This window comes from Delphinus delphis, chromosome 2, assembly GCF_949987515.2.
Source record: "Delphinus delphis chromosome 2, mDelDel1.2, whole genome shotgun sequence".
NCBI classification, from domain to species: domain Eukaryota; kingdom Metazoa; phylum Chordata; class Mammalia; order Artiodactyla; family Delphinidae; genus Delphinus; species Delphinus delphis.
The window spans coordinates 84,673,897-84,697,793 of NC_082684.1; the positions used below are offsets into that span (position 1 = coordinate 84,673,897).

At 44.0% G+C, this 23,897-nt stretch overlaps 1 protein-coding gene across 2 annotated transcripts in view; it reads right to left on the reverse strand.

Annotated features, from left to right (window-relative positions):
* Nucleotides 1-15,152, reverse strand: part of RMDN3 (regulator of microtubule dynamics 3) — a 31,930-nt gene extending 16,778 nt beyond the window's left edge. Inside the window, exons 1-4 of one of the 2 annotated variants that reach the window (XM_060005001.1) lie at nt 15,093-15,152; nt 14,531-14,712; nt 12,525-12,717; nt 11,968-12,111 (exon numbers count right to left, since the gene is read on the reverse strand). In XM_060005001.1, the coding sequence (XP_059860984.1) occupies nt 11,968-12,111; nt 12,525-12,717; nt 14,531-14,705 (512 nt within the window). In that variant the 5' untranslated portion in view covers nt 14,706-14,712; nt 15,093-15,152. Of the gene's footprint in view, nt 1-11,967; nt 12,112-12,524; nt 12,718-14,530; nt 14,713-14,942; nt 15,061-15,092 lie in introns of those variants that run through there. The other variant, XM_060005000.1, reaches the window with a different exon arrangement.
* Nucleotides 15,153-23,897: the final 8,745 nt, after the last annotated feature.

The window sequence follows — 23,897 nt, forward strand, 5'->3', positions numbered from 1 at the left end:
AACATTAAACGCACCAACATTCGAATTATAGGGGTTCCAGAAGAAGAAGAGAAAAAGAAAGGGACTGAGAAAATATTTGAAGAGATTATAGTTGAAAACTTCCCTAATATGAGAAAGGAAATAGTTAATCAAGTCCAGGAAGCACAGAGAGTCCCATACAGGATAAATCCAAGGAGAAATACGCCAAGACACATATTAATCAAACTGTCAAAAATTAAATACAAAGAAAACATATTAAAAGCAGCAAGGGAAAAACAACAAATAACACACAAGGGAATCCCCATAAGGTTAACAGCTGATCTTTCAGCAGAAACTCTGCAAGCCAGAAGGGAGTGGCAGGACATACTGAAAGTGATGAAGGAGAAAAACCTGCAACCAAGATTACTCTACCAAGCAAGGATCTCATTCAGATTTGATGGAGAAATTAAAACCTTTACAGACAAGCAAAAGCTGAGAGAGTTCAGCACCACCAAACCAGCTCTACAACAACTGCTAAAGGAACTTCTCTAGGCAAGAAACACAAAAGAAGGAAAAGACCTACAATAACGAACCCAAAACAATTAAGAAAATCGGAATGGGAACACACATGTCGATAATTACCTTAAATGTAAATGGACTAAATGCTCCCACGAAAAGACACAGATTGGCTGAATGGATACAAAAACAAGACGCATATATTTGCTGTCTACAAGAGACCCACTTCAGACCTAGAGACACATACAGACTGAAAGTAAGGGGATGGAAAAAGGTATTTCATGCAAATGGAAACCAAAAGAAAGCTGGAGTAGCAATTCTCATATCAGACAAAATAGACTTTAAAACAAAGACTATTAGAAGAGACAAAGAAGGACACTACAGAATGATCAAGGGATCGATCCAAGAAGAAGATATAACAATTGTAAATATTTATGCACGCAACATAGGAGCACCTCAATACATAAGGCAAATACTGACAGCCATAAAAGAGGAAATCGACAGTAACACATTCATAGTAGGGGACTTTAACACCCCACTTTCACCAATGGACAGATCATCCAAAATGAAAATAAATAAGGAAACACAAGCTTTAAATGATACATTAAACGAGATGGACTTAATTGATATTTATAGGACATTCCATCCAAAAACAACAGAATACACATTTTTCTCAAGTGCTCATGGAACATTCTCCAGGATAGATCATATCTTGGGTCACAAATCAAGCCTTGGTAAATTTAAGAAAATTGAAATTGTATCAAGTATCTTTTCCGACCACAACGCTATGAGACTCGATATCAATTACAGGAAAAGATCTGTAAAAAATACAAACACATGGAGGCTAAACAATACACTACTTAATAACGAAGAAATCACTGAAGAAATCAAAGAGGAAATCAAAAAATACCTAGAAACAAATGACAATGGAGACATGATGACTCAAAATCTATGGGATGCAGCAAAAGCAGTTCTAAGAGGGAAGTTTATAGCAATACAATCCTACCTTAAGAAACAGGAAACATCTCGAATAAACAACCTAACCTTGCACCTAAAGCAATTAGAGAAAGAAGAACAAAAAAACCCGAAAGTTAGCAGAAGGAAAGAAATCATAAAAATCAGATCAGAAATAAATGAAAAAGAAATGAAGGAAACGATAGCAAAGATCAATAAAACTAAAAGCTGGTTCTTTGAAAGGATAAACAAAATTGATAAACCATTAGCCAGACTCATCAAGAAAAAAAGGGAGAAGACTCAAATCAATAGAATTAGAAATGAAAACGGAGAAGTAACAACTGACACTGCAGAAATATAAAAGATCATGAGAGATTACTACAAGCAACTCTATGCCAATAAAATGGACAACCTGGAAGAAATGGACAAATTCTTAGAAAGGCACAACCTGCCGAGACTGAATCAGGAAGAAATAGAAAATATGAACAGACCAATCACAAGCACTGAAATTGAAACTGTGATTAAAAATCTTCCAACAAGCAAAAGCCCAGGACCAGATGGCTTCACAGGCGAATTCTATCAAACATTTAGAGAAGAGCTAACACCTATCCTTCTCAGACTCTTCCAAAATATAGCAGAGGGAGGAACACTCCCCAACTCATTCTACGAGGCCACCATCACCCTGATACCAAAACCAGACAAGGATGTCACAAAGAAAGAAAACTACAGGCCAATATCACTGATGAACATAGATGCAAAGATCCTCAACAAAATACTAGCAAACAGAATCCAACAGCACATTAAACGGATCATACACCATGATCAAGTGGGGTTTATTCCAGGTATGCAAGGATTCTTCAATATATGCAAATCAATCAACGTGATACACCATATTAACAAATTGAAGGAGAAAAACCATATGATCATCTCAATAGATGCAGAGAAAGCTTTTGACAAAATTCAACACCCATTTATGATAAAAACCCTGCAGAAAGTAGGCATAGTGGGAACTTTCCTCAACATAATAAAGGCCATATATGACAAACCCACAGCCAACATCATCCTCAATGGTGAAAAACTGAAAGCATTTCCACTAAGATCAGGAACAAGACAAGGTTGCCCACTCTCACCACTCTTATTCAACATAGTTTTGGAAGTTTTAGCCACAGCAATCAGAGAAGAAAAGGAAATAAAAGGAATCCAAATCGGAAAAGAAGAAGTAAAGCTGTCACTGTTTCCAGATGACATGATACTATACATAGAGAATCCTAAAGATGCTACCAGAAAACTACTAGAGCTAATCAATGAATTTGGTAAAGTAGCAGGATACAAAATTAATGCACAGAAATCTCTGGCATTCCTATACACTAATGATGAAAAATCTGAAAGTGAAATCAAGAAAACACTCCCATTTACCATTGCAACAGAAAGAATAAAATATCTAGGAATAAACCTACCTAAGGAACAAAAGACCTGTATGCAGAAAATTATAAGACACTGATGAAAGAAATTAAAGATGATACAAATAGATGGAGAGATATACCATGTTCTTGGATTGAAAGAATCAACATTGTGAAAATGACTCTACTACCCAAAGCAATCTACAGATTCAATGCAATCCCTATCAAACTACCACTGGCCTTTTTCACAGAACTAGAACAAAAAATTTCACAATTTGTATGGAAACACAAAAGACCCCGAATAGCCAAAGCAATCTTGAGAATGAAAAATGGAGCTGGAGGAATCAGGCTTCCTGACTTCAGACTATACTACAAAGCTACAGTAATCAAGACAGTATGGTACTGGCACAAAAACAGAAATATAGATCAATGGAACAGGATAGAAAGCCCAGAGATAAACCCACGCACATATGGTCACCTTATCTTTGACAAAGGAGGCAGGAATGTACAGTGGAGAAAGGACAGCCTATTCAATAAGTGGTGCTGGGAAAACTGGACAGCTACATGTAAAAGTATGAGATTAGATCACTCCCTAACACCATACACAAAAATAAGCTCAAAATGGATTAAAGACCTAAATGTAAGGCCAGAAACTATCAAACTCTTAGAGGAAAACATAGGCAGGACACTCTATGACATAAATCACAGCAAGGTCCTTTTTGACCCACCTCCTAGAGAAATGGAAATAAAAACAAAAATAAACAAATGGGACCTAATGAAACTTAAAAGCTTTTGCGCAGCAAAGGAAACCATAAACAAGACCAAAAGACAACCCTCAGAATGGGAGAAAATATTTGCAAATGAAGCAACTGACAAAGGATTAATCTCCAAAATTTATAAGCAGCCCTTGCAGCTTAATAACAAAAAAACAAACAACCCAATCCAAAAATGGGCAGAAGACCTAAAGAGACATTTCTCCAAAGAAGATATACAGAGTGCCAACAAACACATGAAAGAATGCTCAACATCACTAATCATTAGAGAAATGCAAATCAAAACTACAATGAGATATCATCTCACACCAGTCAGAATGGCCATCATCAAAAAATCTAGAAACAATAAATGCTGGAGAGGGTGTGGAGAAAAGGGAACCCTCTTACACTGTTGGTGGGAATGTAAATTGATACAGCCACTGTGGAGAACAGTATGGAGGTTCCTTAAAAAGCTACAAATAGAACTACCATATGACCCAGCAATCCCACTACTGGGCATATACCCTGAGAAAACCATAATTCAAAAAGAGTCATGTACCAAAATGTTCATTGCAGCTCTATTTACAATAGCCCAGAGATGGAAACAACCTAAGTGTCCATCATCGGATGAATGGATAAAGAAGATGTGGCACATATATACAATGGAATATTACTCAGCCATAAAAAGAAACGAAATTGAGCTATTTGTAATGAGGTGGATAGACCTAGAGTTTGTCATACAGAGTGAAGTAAGTCAGAAAGAGAGAGACAAATACCGTATGCTAACACATATATATGGAATTTAAGAAAAAAAATGTCATGAAAAACCTAGGGGTGAAACAGGAATAAAGGCACAGACTTACCAGAGAATGGACTTGAGGCTATGGGGAGGGGGAAGGGTAAACGGTGACAAAGCGAGAAAGAGGCATGGACATATATACACTACCAAACGTAAGGTAGATAGCTAGTGGGAAGCAGCCGCATAGCACAGGGAGATCAGCTCAGTGCTTTGTGACCGCCTGGAGGGGTGGGATAGGGAGGGTGGGAGGGAGGGAGACGCAAGCGGCAAGAGATATGGGTACATATGTATATATATAACTGATTCATTTTGTTGTGAAGCTGAAACTAACATACCATTGTAAAGCAATTATACTCCAATAAAGATGTTAAAAAAAAAAAAGGCAAATACTAACAGCCATAAGACGGGAAATCGACAGTAACACATTCATAGTAGGGGACTTTAACACCCCACTTTCACCAATGGACAGATCATCCAAAATGAAAATAAATAAGGAAACACAAGCTTTAAATGATACATTAAACAAGATGGACTTAATTGATATTTATAGGACACTCCATCCAAAAACAACAGAATACACATTTTTCTCAAGTGCTCATGGAACATTCTCCACGATAGATCATATCTTGGGTCACAAATCAAGCCTTGGTAAATTTAAGAAAATTGAAATTGTATCAAGTATCTTTTCCGACCACAACGCTATGAGACTCAATATCAATTACAGGAAAAGATCTGTAAAAAATACAAACACATGGAGGCTAAACAATACACTACTTAATAACGAAGTGATCACTGAAGAAATAAAAGAGGAAATCAAAAAATACCTAGAAATAAATGAAAAAGAAATGAAGGAAATGATAGCAAAGATCAATAACACTAAAAGCTGGTTCTTTGAGAAGATAAACAAAATTGATAAACCATTAGCCAGACTCATCAAGAAAAAAAGGGAGAAGACTCAAATCAATAGAATTAGAAATGAAAAAGGAGAAGTAACAACTGACACTGCAGAAATACAAAAGATCATGAGAGTACTACAAGCCTCTATGCCAATAAAATGGACAACCTGGAAGAAATGGACAAATTCTTAGAAATGCACAACCCGCCAAGACTGAATCAGGAAGAAACAGAAAATATGAACAGACCAATCACAAGCACTGAAATTGAAACTGTGATTAAAAATCTTCCAACAAGCAAAAGCCCAGGACCAGATGGCTTCACAGGCGAATTCTATCAAACATTTAGAGAAAAGCTAACACCTATCCTTCTCAAACTCTTCCAAAATATAGCAGAGGGAGGAACACTCCCAAACTCATTCTATGAGGCCACCAGCACCCTGATACCAAAATCAGACAAAGATGTCACAAAAAATGAAAATTACAGGCCAATATCTCTGATGAACATAGATGCAACATCCTCAACAAAATACTAGCAAACAGAATCCAATAGCACATTAGGAGGATCATACACCATGATCAAGTGGGTTTTATCCCAGGAATGCAAGGATTCTTCAATATATGCAAATCAATCAATGAGAGGGGAGGGGGAAGGGTGAGCTGTGACAAAGCGAGAGAGAGACATGACATATATACACTACCAAACGTAAGGTAGATAGCTAGTGGGAAGCAGCCGCATAGCACAGGGAGATCAGCTCGGTGCTTTGTGACCGCCTGGAGTGGTGGGATAGGGAGGGTGGGAGGGAGGGAGACGCAAGAGGGAAGAGATATGGGAACATATGTATATGTATAACTGATTCACTTTGTTATAAAGCAGAAACTAACACACCATTGTAAAGCAATTATACCCCAATAAAGATGTTAAAAAAAAAAACAACCTTAAGATGTAGGTGGAGCTGATCTCCTGAGCTAGATGGCTCACTAGGCTAAGGGTCTGTCAATCATTTTTGCTTTATCAGCCAAATGCACCTGCCAGAACCAACATGGGTGGGTGCCAGTCTCTGCGGCCATGGGCGGCCACAAATACCCACATTTTCTTTCTCAATTCAGTGCATACCTCTGTCCCAAGTCAGCAACCAAACCTAAACCACAACAGGAGTAGCCCTTGAAAACCCTGGGAAGTTGCCGGGGCTGGGGAGGGGCCCTTTTGCAGCTGGAAGCAAGAAAGGAGAAAGATGCGAACAATCCCTTGGGAAGGTGTCTGTGGGGCCGCTATGAGCCAGATGTCTCCTAGGGAGCCCAACCCTGATGCAGCCAGTGAAGAGGAAGCCAAGTTTCTCTTGGATCTTGGCCTCCACCAGCAGCTGATTATGGTGTGTTCCCTAATTGCCAAATGAATCAGACAAAAGCTGAGTAGAGCAGAAGATAAGGCTTCCAGGGGTCACAACCAGATACCAAAGAGCCCTCCAGACTGAGTGAAGGAGAAGCAAATTCCATCAAAGCCAGAAGGTTCCAAGGCACAAGGAAGATCTTTGAGTCACTTAAGGATAAGCCTTTCTCTGTCCTGGAATGAAAGGGGTAGGACCCCTATGACTGGAGCGATCAGACCTGAAGGAGAGACATGTACGAATAAAGTCAATACAAGACAGCCTAAGGTCAGGGGCTGAATGCTGCAGGCCGAAGTGCTGTCTTCCTCATCCAGAAAGCCAGAGATGACGAGGGGGCCAGCTCCAGAAGGCAGCAGGTGAGAAACCAGACTTGATGCCCAAACCACGCATGCTGTTTTTTTTTTGTGGTACGCGGGCCTCTCACTGTTGTGGCCTCTCCCATTGCGGAGCACAGGCTCCGGACGCGCAGGCTCAGCGGCCATGGCTCACGGGCCCAGCCGCTCCGCAGCATGTGGGATCCTCCTGGACCGGGACACGAACCCGTGTCCCCTGCATCGGCAGGCGGACTCTCAACCACTGTGCCACCAGGGAAGCCCCATGCTGTTTCTTTATAGAGGAGCTTTCAGACTCATTTAACAAAGGGGCTCCAGTTACATCTATTACAGGAACTTTTGAGGTACTTGTAGGTAACCTGTAACCTTCCTAACCTTGCTTTTTAAGAGGTTATCCAAGTATCTCTCCACTCTAGCAATTTGCAGTAAAAACTTTAGAAATTAAAGGGACAAGGAAAAGTGGTAGCAGATTTCACAACCAACCTGGGTGATGATGAGCAAGACCACAGAGACAGCCTAGAGAAACTCGCTACCAATTCCTAGGCTTAGACAATAACCTGCCCCAAACGAGAAAGTCAAATCAGCCAAATCAGCATCTACCAGTGCCCCTACTCAGCCCAGCCAGGCCCAAAGGTAAAATGAGTAAATGGATTTTTTGGGGGGTGCGAGCTTGAGTCCCATCATCTCCCACTGCAAAAAGGAGACCCCATTCCCTGTTCAGCTGAAGGCTACCTTGTCAGATCAGGAATCTCCCAGGGAGGGACCCCTGCTCTCATCCCTGCTGGAGCACAGGCATCAGCATAGTCTCTCCAGGGAGCTAGGCTAAGAGGAAGGACCTGCAATGCTGTGATCCTGCTGGGTCCTAATGGCCAGGAAGCTCACTTGGACAAGGAAAAGGAGAGGTCAGGAGGGGCCTTGCTGCCACCCAGAGTGAGAGCTGGTAGAGCCCTGTGAGCCAGGGAGGCTCTAGCGAGGCCGGCGTGGCGAGGAGACCTTTTATTGCACCTCAGCCCCACTTCAAGGAGCTCTGCCTCACTAATCTGCAACCCTGCTGCCTTACATGCAGCGGGCTGGCAAACACTTGTTGAGTGAATACAGACATCGGCCACCTGGACTTCCATGGGCTTCCAGCCCCATCTCTTCCAAAAGAGAGTTTTCACATGCCAGAGCTCAAGGGCTGCTGTCTCGACATTCACAGCATTCTCTCACATTTCTTGAACCACCAACCCAGCCTCTGGAGAAATCCACCAGAGAAAAAGGGGTGGCCCTTTTGTTTAACATGCCCGGCAGCTTTTGAGATGAGTCAAAGACTGCAGAGACCTTTGAAAAGGCCCTTTGGACCTGTGCACTCAGGAGGACACACTGTTCCCACAGCAGGGCGAGGACCCAAGGCTCCCTTGAAGCAAGGAGGTCACCTCTACTCCTTGAGGAGAGCCCCCAGGTCAGTGATCAAGAACTCGGTTATAGACGCACCCCCTCCTGGCAACTACTTTTCTTTCTTTCAACTCCTAAGCCCCATTAGAGGTGCTGAGCTGAGGCATTCAAAGACAACCAGGCCTGGGCCCTGACCCTGAGAGACTCTCAGTGGTGGGGGAAGATAAGACCTAGCAGAATGAGGTGATAAAGGCCCAAGAAGGAGTGGCAATGAGGCTGCAGGCAGTTGCTCCTGGCTGGGATGCCTGGGAAGGCTTGCCAGAGGAGCTGTAGGGCAAGTTAGGTTTTGACAGGGAGGGAACTAAAGCTGTGTTTGGAACAATGCTCTGAGAACAAGCTCACGGACCCACCCAGTGATTCTGACTCTACCACATTCAGTTGATCCCCTGGGAGCTCAAAGTTGCTATTTATTTGGAAGAAAGAGGGAACACAGCTTTCAGTGGAGTAGAGTAGCCCATCAAACCATCCTATTCTTTCATCCCTCAAAAAAGCTCTCCTTCCCCAGGGCCCACATGTTTAAAGTCATTCCAGACCAGTCATTCCAGAATTCTGGTCTCCTCCCAGAATTCCCCCTGGACCATGACCATGGCAAAATGAACGATTCACCATGGCCACTGCTCCAGATAGCAGCCAGCTAAACCAGAGTCTTGAACCACGCACGACCATCGGCTTCCACGTGCCTTAGGGTCGATCATGGGGCTGAGCCTGCTAGAGCTGTAATTAAGAAAGACACCCTTCCTCTCACACCAGTCCTGCCCTTTAGGGCCTTGGGAGCCCCAGTGAGCATCCCAAGCTGTGAAGCACCTGCACGCTTCCCTGGTTAATCACTCTGGCTCTCACTACCCCCAGAAGTTTGTACAATTACTAAAGATCACCACTAAGGTGTTTGAGTTCTAGTATCCTGGTCTTGGGCAGAGCTGTGACCTCTCCTTCTGTTCTATGCTGTTATAAAGTTCAAATGGCAAGTGATCGGCTTCCTTGGGTCGCAGAGAGATGCTCCTTAAGTCTCAGGGCCCACTATCAACTATTTTGTCCTTTCTTTTCAATCCAGATGTGTCCATTTTTATTTTTTTAATTAACTTATTTATTTATGGCTGTGTTGGGTCTTAGTTGATGCACGGGGGCTTTTCCTAGTTGCGGCGAGCGGGGGCTACTCTTCGTTGTGATGCACAGCTTTTCACTGTGGTGGCTTCTCTTATTGTGGAGCATGGGCTCTAGGCACACGGGCTTCAGTAGTTGTGGCACACAGGCTCAGTAGTTGTGGCTTGCGGGCTCTAGAGTGCAGGCTCAGTAGCTGTGGCACACAGGCTTAGTTGCTCCACGGCATGTGGGATCTTCCCGGACCAGGGCTCAAACCCATATCCCCTACGTTGGCAGGCAGATTCTTAACCACTGCACCACCAGGGAAGTTCCCAAATGTGTCACATTTTAATTTCATTTTTGCCCCCTCTAACACAGCCCTCTGGAAGCATGTTTCAGTCCAGAGGTACTAGGTAAATTGAATAGAAAAGGGCTACTTCTTTGAGCCCTTGAGAATACAGATAATAGGGATCAGACAACCCAGGCAACAGCAGTCATGAATGGAGGACCAAAGCTTTTTACCAAGACCTCACTTATTTCAAGAGGCACCTGAGCAATAGTTAAATTCAGCACAGATGCCCAATGGCAGTGACATGGAAAAAGAGAGAAATACTACTCTTAATTTTCTTAGAAAACCAGATAAGGAGGCGGGAGAATATAATGGTTCAAACAAGAAAACAAGGCTGAAACTTCTGAAGAAGATGTACTGAACAGACCATACTGCTCTGGACAGGTCTTCCCTGGGCAGTGAGCCGTGGCAGCTCGCTCTTTTTTTTTTTAAATAAATTTATTTATTTATTTATTTTTGGCTGCATTGGGTCTTCGTTGCTATGTGTGGGCTTTCTCTAGTTGCGGCGAGCGGGGGCTACTCTTTGTTGCGGTGCACAGGCTTCTCATTACGGTGGCTTCTCTCACTGTGGAGCATGGGCTCTAGGCACGCGGGCTTCAGTAGTTATGGCTCACAGGCTCTAGAGCGCAGTCTCAGTAGTTGTGGCGCACGGGCTTAGTTGCTCCATGGCATGTGGGATCTTCCCAGAACAGGGATTGAACCTGTGTTCCCTGCATTGGCAGGCGGATTCTTAACTACTGTGCCACCAGGGAAGCCCCTGAGGCAGCTCTTAATCAATGGGAAGACCTGCACGGGACTGCAGGCGACATGTCTTCTTGTGAAGGCCCTTCTGTGCCCTGACGACCAAGCCATGCCTCAGAAGGCAGATGAGCCTGGCTGAGCCTGTGCTTAGGAGCTGTATAACCCTGGGAAAGCATGCATCAAATCTCTCTAAGCCTCTGTCTGAGAAGTCAGACAAGTCTCTGTCTGAGAAGTCAGACAAGTCTCTGTCTGAGAAACAGGGCAAAGAACATCACCTACTTCACAGGAACCTTGTGAGGATTAAATAAGGAAATACCTCTGAAGTGCATTGCACAGTGTCTGTTACAGAGGAAGGATAAACAGTAGTTAATACTATAAAGTGTTTTCAGCTGAAGAGGGACATGCTGCGAAGATCATCCTGAATGGCTGGTTTTAGCTTTTAGTTTCCGTGTGCATGTTTTTAGCTAAACCAGTCATTCTGACCTGACAGAAGGCTTGACTGTTCACTTCGCCAGGCTCTTCCTTGAGGAGGAAGAAAGGTCATCAGAGGCCACCAAGGAGAGACCAGCCTCTAGACCTCACATAGGCCACCTGGATGACTGGACCTCACAGCAGAGAAGGGCAGATGCTGCCACCTACAGCATCGGGCACCCCAACAAAGATGTTCATTCAGACTCCATCCTTGGGACCAAAGTTTCAAAATGGCATTAGTGGTTTAAAATCAAAAAGCCCTTTGCCTGCCCAAGTTTGGGGGTTGTCCACCAGACTCCTGCCTGCGGCCCTGTCTCACTCACAGTAAGGCCTGTGGTCAGACCTGCTGGGCCACCAATTACTCAGGTGAGTCACCGCCCACCTGTGAAGATGGCAAAGATGCATGAGCAGGCCTCTCCCATGGGAAGAGAACTTCCTGAGGGAGGGAGAATGCTTAGTGCTTACAGAGCTCTGTAGACCTGGCCCAGCCACTCAGTGAAGGAAGCAGTCTTAAGACAAAGCTTACAAAGTCCTTGTGGTAACACAGGGAAACGCCCAACCAATGTTACAGGAAAACAAAAGTAAAAGATATAATAACTGCATAAAAAACAAACCTACTCGGAGGAAAATAACAGATGCAAGCACTAACCACTGTTAACATTTCAACTTGTCTGGATGACATAAGGTGGATGGTTTTTCTTTTTTAGGTAAGAAGTGGTGTTTTTGTTTTTGGTGGATGGTTTTTCTTATTTCAACTGTTCTGTATTTCATTTATTTATACCCTTACCTTGTTCCAAAAATTATTTACAGCAGCTTGGTGTGAATTTTCCATTATAAACATTACTTTTACAAAACGTAACCTGGCTGAAGCCGCAGCTGTCTCCAGGAGAGAAGACTCACCCGCCTTCGCTCTCAGCATCTGTGAAAGTGGCTCCCGAGGTGGCCGTGAAGTAGACAGAGCTGGAGCCGGTGGAGTCACTCCTCTCCCGGGCAAATGGGAACCTTCGCCGCCGAGCCACTTTCTGGTTCTCTTCCAGGTGGGATCTGAAAAGCAGGCTCGTTTCTAGAAGGTGCCATTGGGCCCCATCCAGCCTGCCTTTTCCCTCACCATGAGGGAGCCTCTTACTACTGCTGCTCATTAAAGAGCTAAAAGCAGAGAAAATCCTGGGTCTCTACCCTCAGGAGAGCAAGCAGGGCAGCTCGCTGGCCCCAGCCTGCACGGCAGACCAGTTGAGTCAGAACAAAGCATTTCAGCTGCTACAACAGACCATGAGGGCCCAAAAGCAGCAAGAACTTGTGCAAGGCAAGGAATCAAGCACATGGCTTCCCTGCCAATTAGGTGAGAAGCTATAAAACTGGCTTCGTCCTGAGACGGACAGCAAAGGCTGAAAAGCTGTAGGGACAGGGAAAAGCTGGGAAGTGGGGGACAAGGCAGAAAAGGAGGCTGCATTACTTACCGGACCTCGCCCACAATCTGCCCAGCAAGCCCCTGCAGGCTGCGCCTCAGCTCCTCCACCTCCCCACGCAGCGCCAGCAGGCTGGTCAGCACAAACTCCAGACGGCCCAGCACCTCCTCCTGCCCTTCTCGTGGAAGGCTCGGCAGCACCGCAGCATCACCAGCCTCACCTGGAGCTGCCCGCAACGGCCTCACTGCAGGAAGGAGGACAGGAGACATTGATGCCCATGAGAGAGAGTGAGGAAACGATCTCGCACCCAGAATTCAGAAACACTTGTTTCTCACTGGAGTTCAATTTACAAAGATCTTTGAGGCTCAGACAGCATATGTTCACGAGTCCCAGGTAATGATCCAGAAAAAAATCAAGGTCCCAACCTCCAAACAAGAGCCCCCTGTTCCAAAAATCTTCCACACCAGGGCCCTTCAGCAGTACTGCATACCATGGCAGATCATGTAAAATGCTCACAAGAGTGTGGTATCCAGAAGGAAGGACAGCTGTCCTGATAGAGTAAAAGAAAACCGTTTATCTGACTATATTTCATGCCCAAATCCCAGGCAGTCAATACTAACCCACAGCAAAATTAAAATTGAGCTCACTCAAACTCTGATCTTTCATTTTACAAAGAATGGCAAAGAAAACTCTGAGCTCCTCTCAAGAGCTTCATTTAGTATCATCAGAGAGGGGCAAGGAGAAAAGGGGCAGTTACTGAGAGAAAAGGTACACTGGGAAAAGCCCACCCAAACCCCATTGGAAAAACACCATTGCCGAGCCCTGAATTGAGCTCTAGGTAAATGCTAACAGTAAATGCTAGAAAACTGACAGCTACCTAAGGCAAGTGGACTGGAAAATGTAAAAACAGAGAAGAAACCAGTAAGGCAGGACCCACAGTCCAAGCAAGCATAAAGCTGTTAAAGGAAATCTAGTAACAATCTAGGCCAGATTACAATACACACCCAACAGTGTTCCAGTAGGTAAAGCAAGAAAGATCCCTGGGAATGTGGCCACTTTCTCCCAACCTCAGCAGAAGAAACACTATAGCTAAGAAATTACAAACAAACAAAATACAAGGAAAAGAAAGGAAGGACAAGCACATTTGCAACACCAGGTTACTACCTAGTGCTATAAAATGCTGACAAATGATTGCAATCTAAGGTGACAACTCTTTGAAGACTTCAAAAACGAACTTTTCCAAACTATCTGGCATTTGGTAATCAGAGGAAACACTTGTTCCCAATTAACACAGGGCGAGATGATTTGAAATGCTCCTCTATCACACACACCTGGGAGTGGTTTGAACCAGCCCTAGATGCTTTGCTCCAATTAGTTAAGGAAAGTTTTTACAAAACCGAAAGCACTACCCATTTCAGCCGTGGCTGGCTCCCAGCCATATTCAGCTTCAATTGCAGTAAGTGCACTCCCAGCCCCATGCTGTGGAAAGTCCACAGGAACAGGTGACCAGGCCACTCAGGAGAGCAAGCAGCGCAGCTGCCACTTGCTTGCTCTGTGACAGCCTCGGGAAAGTTACACAATCTTTTTCAATATCGACTTATAAGAAGGATTTTTAAAACTTGGCCTAGGTAGTCTCCAAGGTGCCTGCAAAATTTAACACCTAATTTAATACATAAGCCTCAAAAAATTTTAATTCCTACAAGACTAGTTTTTCCTTTTACCTTCTTTTGGACTTTTCCTCTACTTATTAAACAGCTCACCCACACTAATCAAGTGCCTTTAATATATATATAGCACTCCTGTGGCCAGAACTAAACGTGAAGGCTAAGCCTTTTCGCAGTATACTTTCCTGCGATTACAGGAGAAAGACGACAGAAGAGGAAGACTGCTTTTCCTTTTCAATAAACTTTCCCCAAACGTGAAACTCTCGGGCCTCGCACCCACCCTCCTATTCCTTCCTCCGTTGTCCTGTCCCACAGATTCTGCTAAAGGCAGCCCCGACCCCAGGCCCACCCCTCAGCAGTCAATGAGGCCGGCCTCAAGGGACCGTCTCCTACCCTGGCGTCCAGGCTCTGAAGTCTGTATGTAGTCCAGGGAGCTGGGCTGGCTCTGGCTCTGGCCCCGTTTCCACCGCTGGCTGTAAAGGGCACATAGGAATCCAAGGCCCGCGGCGGTGCCCAGCAACAGTCCTAGCCCGGCGCGGGTGCCACCCAAGGCCCCCAGACTAGACATGCTGCACCTGCAGCCCGCGTGAGCCACCGAGAGCAAGCGGGCGAGGGAGGAGGAGAGATTCGTGAGCGTGGTCCACCCACCTCCAAGGCTGAACCCCTGGAGATAATCTTGCCCAGACCCTGGACACCCACCACCCTCACCCTAGTCCCGACCCTAAGGTTTCTGCTAGCCCCGGACCTGGCTACCGCGCGGTTCAGCCGGCCCGGACGCAGCCTCCCCTCCAACACGCCCCCTAACCCTGATTCCGGAGTCAGGTTGCTGGGCCTCCAAACTCCTCCCCCAGCCTCACGGCACTGCAGACCACAAACCCGCCGCCCTGGCTGCAAAGCCCTGGCCTCCCCGCCGCGCCATTTGAAGGCCCCCTGGCCTGTCAGGAGCTCAACTCACACTCCTACCCCGCCGCTCTCTACTGCCGCAGCGGCCGCCGCTTCGCGCTGTCAATGACCGTGACGTCATCAAACGGTGCCGACCGTCAGCCCCGCGCGCCTATAGGAAGGTGGGGTGAGAAGGTCACCGAGGCTCCGCCTCCGGCGCAGGGTTTTTTCAGGGGGCGGGGCCACGGCCTCTGCCAGAGGGGAGAAACCTGCAGAGAGTAGGAAAGGGGATCCTAGAATGGGTTAGAAGCCGGGAAGAGGGGGAAAGCTGGGAGACCCCCTTGGGCCGGATGCTAGAGCAGTAACCCAAACGGTCTGGCCAGCTGAGGTTCCATTTCCCTCCATTTACACCAGATTACTTAGTGTTCCCGGAATATGCTCCGCGTATTCACCCTTTCTAGCTTTTCGACTGCTGCTTTCTGCCTAGAATGACCCTTTCTCTACCTGGAAAACGCGACCCCCCTCCCACCTTTCCTTAACACTGGGTCATAACTCAGACTTTGTTTGATTTCAGCTTAATTTGTTTATGCATTTTTACCCAAACCATTTACTAAGCACTAGACAATAGTGACTGGCATTTCAGATTAGAACTGATAAATTGTTGGTTATCCACAAGAGGTCCCTGAGTCCCCAGGGCCAGCTTCTGCCAGTTGAAACCTAAAAATTTCTATTGTAGATGCACACCCCATCATTAAAAAAAAATCTTAAACCTTACATTGTCGTTTTAACATTAATCAAGGACAGGGTTATAAAACTTTTATTTCCAGAATGTAAATAAAATTCATTCCTCTAATGATAACATTTTTTAACATTTGGCTGAGGCTGAAACTTAGGTTTATCTCTGATTGCTTAAATTGGTTCAGATACCATTTCAGGTTTTTTTCTTTGTTTTTAATCTGAGTTAATCATTTTTTTCTACTACCTGTGGCCCATAGTTCCTTCTATAATTCTATTTTACTCCTGTGATTTTATGCAACTTGTAATTTTAGAAACTAAAAAGACATGATTTTGTGCACTATGGTTCCAATTTTATCATCAACTTTCCTTAAAAGTTAAATATTAGTTTAGTGGGAGCTGAAATATCTAGACCAGTCCTTCCCAAATCCTTTACTAGATATTATTTATTCACTTTTTAATTGTGAGATATTTTACACATTTAAGAGACACTTGAGGACTTCCCTGGTGGCGCAATGGTTAAGAATCCAGCCGCCAGGGCTTCCCTGGTGGCGCAGTGGTTGAGAGTCCGCCTGCTGATGCAGGGGACAGGGGTTCGTGCCCCGGTCCGGGAAGATCCCACATGCCGCGGAGCGGCTGGGCCCGTGAGCCATGGCCGCTGAGCCTGCGCGTCCGGAGCCTGTGCTCCGCAACGGGAGAGGCCACAACAGTGAGAGACCCGCATACCGCAAAAAAAAAAAAAAAAAAAAAAAAAGACTCCACCTGCCAATGCAGGGGACATGGGTTCAAGCCCTGGTCAGGGAACTAAGATCCCACATACCACAGAGCAACTAAGCCCGCGTGCCACAACTACTGAAGCCCGTGTGCCTACAGCCCGTGCTCTGCAACAAGAGAAGCCACCGCAATGAGAAGCCCGTGCACTGCAACGAAGAGTAGCCCCCGCTCACCGCAACTAGAGAAAGCTCACACGGAGCAATGAAGACCCAACACAGCCAAAATTTAATTAATTAATTAATAATAAAAAAGAGTACATTTGATGCATAGGTACCTTGCAATGAATCAGTGAAAAGCAATGAGGTACCCATCCCACTGCCTACGGAACAGAACTTCACCAATACCTGCTACTCATTTTTAAGGACTCGGTTTGATTAGTACCTCTTGTGATACACTAAGAGATTAACTATGTTGTCTTGGCGGTGAGAAAGGAATGTTTTTAATATCTTTTCCATATTTTTCCTCATTTTTCTGAAATAAGCATGTATTTCTTTTCTAATAAGAAAAAATATTAACTTTACTTTAGAGGGAATAAAAACCCGTTTCCTCTGGGAAACTTTCCCAGACCACCATCTTAGTGGAATTAATCTTTTTATCTTTCTTTGCTCTTGAGGCTTGTTTACCTCTATTACACTTGGTTCAATGATTATTTGCTTTCTAGCCTGTCTACCCCACTGGGCTGCTCACTCTTCCAGGATAGAGTTCATGCCTGATTCATCCCCTATGCCTAGCAGAGCTCTAATGCAAAAGCCATCCATAAAAGTTGAATGGAGAAAAGAAGAAGATAAAGAACGACCAATATCCAGCCCCTGCCACACTGACAATGCTTTTGTTACCAAACCAGGTTGGTTTGTGCAACGTGTGGCAAGCCAAATGCTGAGACACAGAGGTTTGCGGCAGAAAAATAATTTATTCACAAGGCAGCCAAGCCAGGAGACGGGAGAACAAATCTCAGATCCGCCTCTCTGAAGGTTTGAGCTATTTATGGGATAAAGAAGTAGTGTAGACCTAGGTATGGGGAAAGGTGATTAGAGGTAGGGAAAGGTGAGGTAAATGGTGTTTTGCGCAGGCGTATCTGGATTATATGCTTCTTCATGGGATGCATGTTCAAAAATGGAGGGGCTTAGTGTGATCTGAGAGTGGACTTTTGGCCTTCTTACGTCAAAAGGTTGTTCATTGGACACCTGTGAGGGCCCAGCTTTAGGGTCAGTGGTCCCAACCAGCCTTAGCCAGATTGAACTGACCAAGAGCTGATTCAAAGTTCTGAAAAAACAAATTAAGCCCCTGTTACTATAGCGACCCATACTTCAGAAGTGTTATCTGTAGGGGTGGTTAAGGAGTCTTGTGATATATTACCCAGGCTATGCGATGCCTGGAGGGTATGAAATTAAACAGGGTAAAAAAACAAATTAAAGGTAGCTTAATCTGTGAAGGTAGTTTACAAGCAGAGGGGTTTTTAACAAGCTGTTCCTTATCTGTTGTTCTGTAAAACGGGCTGAAGAATTTCTGCTAGTCACAAACCTCCGTTACCACTGTGGACACAGTTTCATTTTCATAATGAAAGCTGAGTTGTAGAAGAACAATTTCTCCTCTTTTTACAGGGAAGGGAGATCTGCCAGATAAACTCATTGTGGCAAGGGGCGAGGCCAGATGGGAAAACCAAGTAGGGGAATTCATTTCCTCCTGGATATTAGAGATGTTATCCAGTATGCATGCGTCTGCCAGGGGAATCAGCCGTGGGCTGGGTGATTCTGGATGGAGCGCTCTATCTTATGCTGCATCTGCAGACCAGTTTTGCAAATGTAATAAATCCCTGGCAGTCTGAGATAGGCACTGCCCTCCTGTCTCATCCTCACTCCTCAACGGCCCAGCCTGACAGAAGAGAGTAGAGCAGACCCCAAACCCCTGTCCTGCTCTCTGCCCAAAACACGAGAGCCTTATGTACCTAGTTATTTCAAGAGAGGCGACATATGCCTTGGGATGGTGGCCTTACCTCTTGTGTCTAACCTCTAATACGCTTGACACTGAAAAAAAAATTGTTCTTATAAACTATTTAATGGCTACAAAATAATACTTATAATACATGTATAAAAATTGAGTACATTTATAACCCTTTGCACGCCCGTCCTAGTGTAAGAAAGAGAACATCATTTTTGTCTTTTAAGAACCCTGCGTTCGTTGTTTTGCGTATATTGAAGAATCCTTGCATCCCTGGGATAAATCCCACTTGATCATGGTGTATGATCTTTTTAATGTGTTGCTGGATTCTGTTTGCTACTATTTTGTTGAGGATTTTTGTGTCTATGTTCATCAGTGATATTCCTCTGTAATTTTCTTTTTTTGTGATACCTTTGTCTGATTTTGGTATCAGGGTGATGGTGGCCTTGCAGAACGAGTTTGGGAGTGTTCCTCCCTCTGCAATTTTTTGGAAGAGTTTGAGAAGGATAGGTGTTAACTCTTCTCTAAATTTCGATAGAATTCGCCTGTGAAGCCATCTGGTCCCGGACTTTTGTTTGCTGGAAGATGTTTAATTACAGTTTCAATTTCATTACCTGTGATTGGTCTGTTTACCATATTCACAAATTAAAGAATAAAAACCAGGGGCTTCCCTGGTGGCGCAGTGGTTTGGAGTCCACCTGCCAATGCAGGGGACACGGGTTCGAGCCCTGGTCTGGGAAGACCCCACATTAGTTGCTGTGGAGCAACTAAGCCTGTGCACTACAACTACCGAGCCTGTGCTCTAGAGCCAGCGACGCCTGTGCTCTAGAACCAGCGACTCTGCAACTTCTGAGACCGTGCGCCACAACTACTGAGGCCTGCGCACCTAGAGCCTGTGCTCCACAACAAGAGAAGCCACCTCAGTGAGAGAAGCCCACGCACCACAACGAAGAGGAGCCCCCGCTCGCCACAACTAGAGAAAGCCCACCTGCAGCAACGATAACCCAATGCAGCCATAAATAAATAATTTTAAAAAGAATAAAAACCATATGATCATCTCAATAGATGCAGAAAAAGCTTTTGACAAAATTCAACACCAATTTATAATAAAAACTCTCCAGAAAGTGGGCATAGAGGGAACCTACCTCAACATAATAAAGGCCATATATGACAAACCCACAGCAAACATCATTCTCAATGGTGAAAAACTGAAAGCATTTCCTTTAAGATCAGGAACAAGACAAGAATGTCCACTCTCGCCACTATTATTCAACATAGTATTGGAAGTCCTAGCCATGGCAATCAGAGAAGAAAAAGAAATAAAAGAATACATATTGGGATAGAAAAAGTAAAACTCACTGTTTGCAGATGACATGATACCATACATAGAAAATCCTAAAGATGCTGCCAGAAAACTACTAGAACTAATCAATGAATTGGGTAAGGTTGCAGGATACAAAATTAATGCACAGAAATCTCTTGCATTCCTATACATTAACAACCAAAGATCAGAAGGAGAAATTAAGGAAACAATCCCATTTACCAGCACAACAAAAAGAATGAAATACCTAGGAATAAACCTACCTAAGGAGGCAAAAGACCTATACTCAGAAAACTATAAAACACTGATGAAAGAAATCAAAGATTACAGAAACAGATGGAGAGATACCATGTTCCTGGATTGGAAGGACCAATATTGTGAAAATGTCTATACTACCCAAAGCAATCTACAAGTTCAATGCAATCCCTATCAAATTACCAATGGCATTTTTCACAGAATTAGAACAAAATATTATACAATTTGTATGGAAACACAAAAGACCCCGAATAGCCAAAGCAATCTAGTGAAAGAAAAACGAAGCTGGATGAATCAGGCTCCCTGACTTCAGACTATACTACAAAGCTACAGTAATCAAGACAATATGGTACTGGCACAAAAACAGAAATATAAATCAACGGTACAGGATAGAAAGCCCAGAGACAAACCCACGTACCTATGGTCACCTAATCTATGACAAAGGAGGCAAGAATATACAATGAAGACAAGACAGTCTCTTCAATAAATGGTGCTGGGAAAACTGGGCAACTACATGTAAAATAATGAAATTAGAACACTACCTAACACCATACACAAAAATAAACTCAAAATGGATTAAAGGGGCTTCCCTGGTGGCGCAGTGGTTGAGAGTCCGCCTGCCGATGCAGGGGACACAGGTTCGTGCCCCGGTCTGGGAGGATCCCACATCCCGTGGAGCAGCTGGGCCCATGAGCCATGGCCGCTGAGCCTACGCATCCGGAGCCTGTGCTCCGGAGCGGGAGAGGCCACAACAGTGAGAGGTCCGCGTACAGGGGAAAAAAAAATTGATTAAAGACCTAAATGTAGGGACTTCCCTGGTGGCGCAGTGGTTGAGAATCCGCCTGCCAATGCAGGGGACACAAGTTCAATCCCTGGTCTGGGAAGATCCCACATGCCGCAGAGCAACTGGGCCCATGCGCCACAACTGTTGAGCCTGCACTCTGGAGCCGCCGAGCCACAACTACTGAAGCCTGCACGCCTAGAGCCCGTGCTCCACAGCAAGAGAAGCCACTGCAGTGAGAAGCCCGTGCACCGCAATGAAGAGTAGCCTTTACTCGCTGCAACTAGAGAAAGCCCGCATGCAGCAACAAAGACCCAATGCAGCCAAAAATAAATAAATAAATAAAATTTTTAAAAAAACCAAATGTGAGACCAGACACCATAAAACTCTTAGAGGAAAACACAGGAAAAACACTCTTTGACAAAAATCACAGCAAAATCTTTTATGACCCACCTCCTAGAGTAATGAAAATTAAAAAAATAAATAAACAAATGGGACCTAATGAAACTTAAAGGCTTTTGCACAGCAAAGGAAACCATAAACAAGACGAATAGACAACCCACAGAATGGGAGAAAATATTTGCAAATGAAGCAAGAGAAAGGATTAATCTCCAAAATATATAAATAGCTCATGCAGCTTAATATCAAAAAAACGAACAACCTAATCAAAAAATGGGCAGAAGACCTCAATAGACAGTTCAGCAAAGAAGATATACAGATGGCCAAGAGGCACATGAAAATATGTTCAACAACACCAACTATTAGAGAAATACAAATCAAAACTATAGTGAGGTATCACCTCATACCAGTCCAAATGGCCATCATCAAAAAATCTACAAATAAGATTCGTGGGCATTGCTTGATGCTCAGGAATTTCAAAAGAATAAGATTAGATGATTGATGACAAGGATTTCTGCAGAAGAGCTGTGCAAATAGACCTCTCAGAATGGGCACAGGGGTGGAAGATGAAATCTATCCCATGCAAAGTCTCACCAAAGTTTATTCAGAGCAGAGGAATCTCAATAATCAAATGGACAGAATGGCCCATTCTACAGATGTTGAGAATATCCCTAACCATCTGCTGCTTGTGCAATGGGTTCATGAACAAAGAGAATCTAATGTATAAGATGAAGGTCATTCATGGGCTGAATCACATGGACTTCCCCCAACCAACATGATCTGGTTAATACAACTCCTGAGGGCCCAAACTGCCAACAGCAGAGCCCAATACTGTGTATCTTCCCTGGTACTGCAAACCAGCCAGCTATGTGGAGAAGGATGACTATTTGTGGCTTCCTTCCATCATTGTGAGGCTGCGATACCTACACAGGCATGAACTTTATTCTGAATTTGCATATGATATCCCTGCCTGTCTGCAAATTTACAAATTACTTTAATGCCCAATAATGCACTCCAAAACAATGGCTAAATCTCTTCCTAAAAAAGTGAAACATGGACCGTTGCCTATGGAATTCACTGGCCTATAACACAGAAGCAGCTGCTCTTATAAAATGAATGATAAACTGGACAACTGAAGACCCAATTTAGGAAACAGCAGGGAAATGACTTTTAGAGTTTGGAGTGCTGTCCTACAAAATAATGTTTAAGCTCTGAATCCAAAACAAATTTATATTTTGTTTCTCCCTTACCAGAATACAAGGGTCCTGGAATCACGGGGTGGCATGAGAAAGAAAGGAGGCATGGTCCATTGTATTAATTGACACCAAATCACAGACTGTACCTAATGTCTCTTCTGCTCAAATGATCAGAGACTTGAGATGCACAAGATTTGAGGACACTTGCCAAAGAGATTTGGGGAAGAGATGTGGATAAGATCAACTAAGAAGACACCCAGAGCGTGAGAATATTTGCAGCCCTTGTAAATCTCACCAAAAAGGCCGGAATTGTAGGGAAGGCTCTCTTATGAACTATTCCAAACATAAAATGGTGCCATAAAAATATAATAAAAACCTGTGTTGGGCTTCCCTGGTGGCACAGTGGTTGAGAGTCCGCCTGCCGATGCAGGGAACAGGGGTTCGTGCCCCGGTCTGGGAAGATCCCACATGCCGCGGAGCGCCTGGGCCTGTGAGCCATGGCCACTGAGCCTGCGTGTCTGGAGCCTGTGCTCTGCAGTGGAAGAGGCCACAACAGTGAGAGGCCCGCGTACCGCAAAACAAACAAACAAACAAAACAGTACCAGTACTATTTAAGGTCCCTGGGTAACCTTCCATGATCTCGCCATCCTTACTCTCTATACCCCCTCCTAGATGTAACCACTGCCCTGAATTTTGTTTTTTATGTTCCCATTCATAAGTTTATTACACATGTACATATCAACAAAAAACATGTCAATTTTCATATTTTTCCATTTTATATACACGGGAGCATACTATCTGGATTCTTCAGCAACTTATTCATTTTTTGCTCAAGATTAGGAAAAGCATCCATATTTAATTTTCAATAATGTATAATTGTCTAATGAGTGAGTTTATTATGATTGTAGTTAGCAAATACCTTTTGAGTATTATATAAGTTGTTTCTAAATGTCTTTTTGCTATTATAAATAATTCTGTAATTTTTGTACCTGTATTCTTGTACATTGAGTTTATCTTGAGTTTTCTGTTTAAGCAATTATATTGTTTGAATAAAAAAACTCATTTATAAAAAAAAAAACCCTACAAACAATAAATGCTGGAGAGGGTGTGGAGAAAAGGGAACCCTCTTACACTGTTGGTAGGAATATAAATTGTTACAGCCACTGTGGAGAACAGTATGGAGGTTCCTTAAAAAACTAAAAATAGAACTACCATATGACCCAGCAATCCCACTACTGGGCATATACCCTGAGAAAACCATAATTCAAAAAGACACATGCACCCCAATGTTCATTGGAGCTCTATTTACAATAGCCAGGACGTGGAAGCAACGTAAGTGTCCATTGACAGATGAATGGATAAAGAAGATGTGGTACATATATATAATGGAATACTACTCAGGCATAGAAAGAAATGACATTGAGTCATTTGTAGAGATGTGGATGGACCTAGAGTCTGTCATACAGAGTGAAGTAAGTC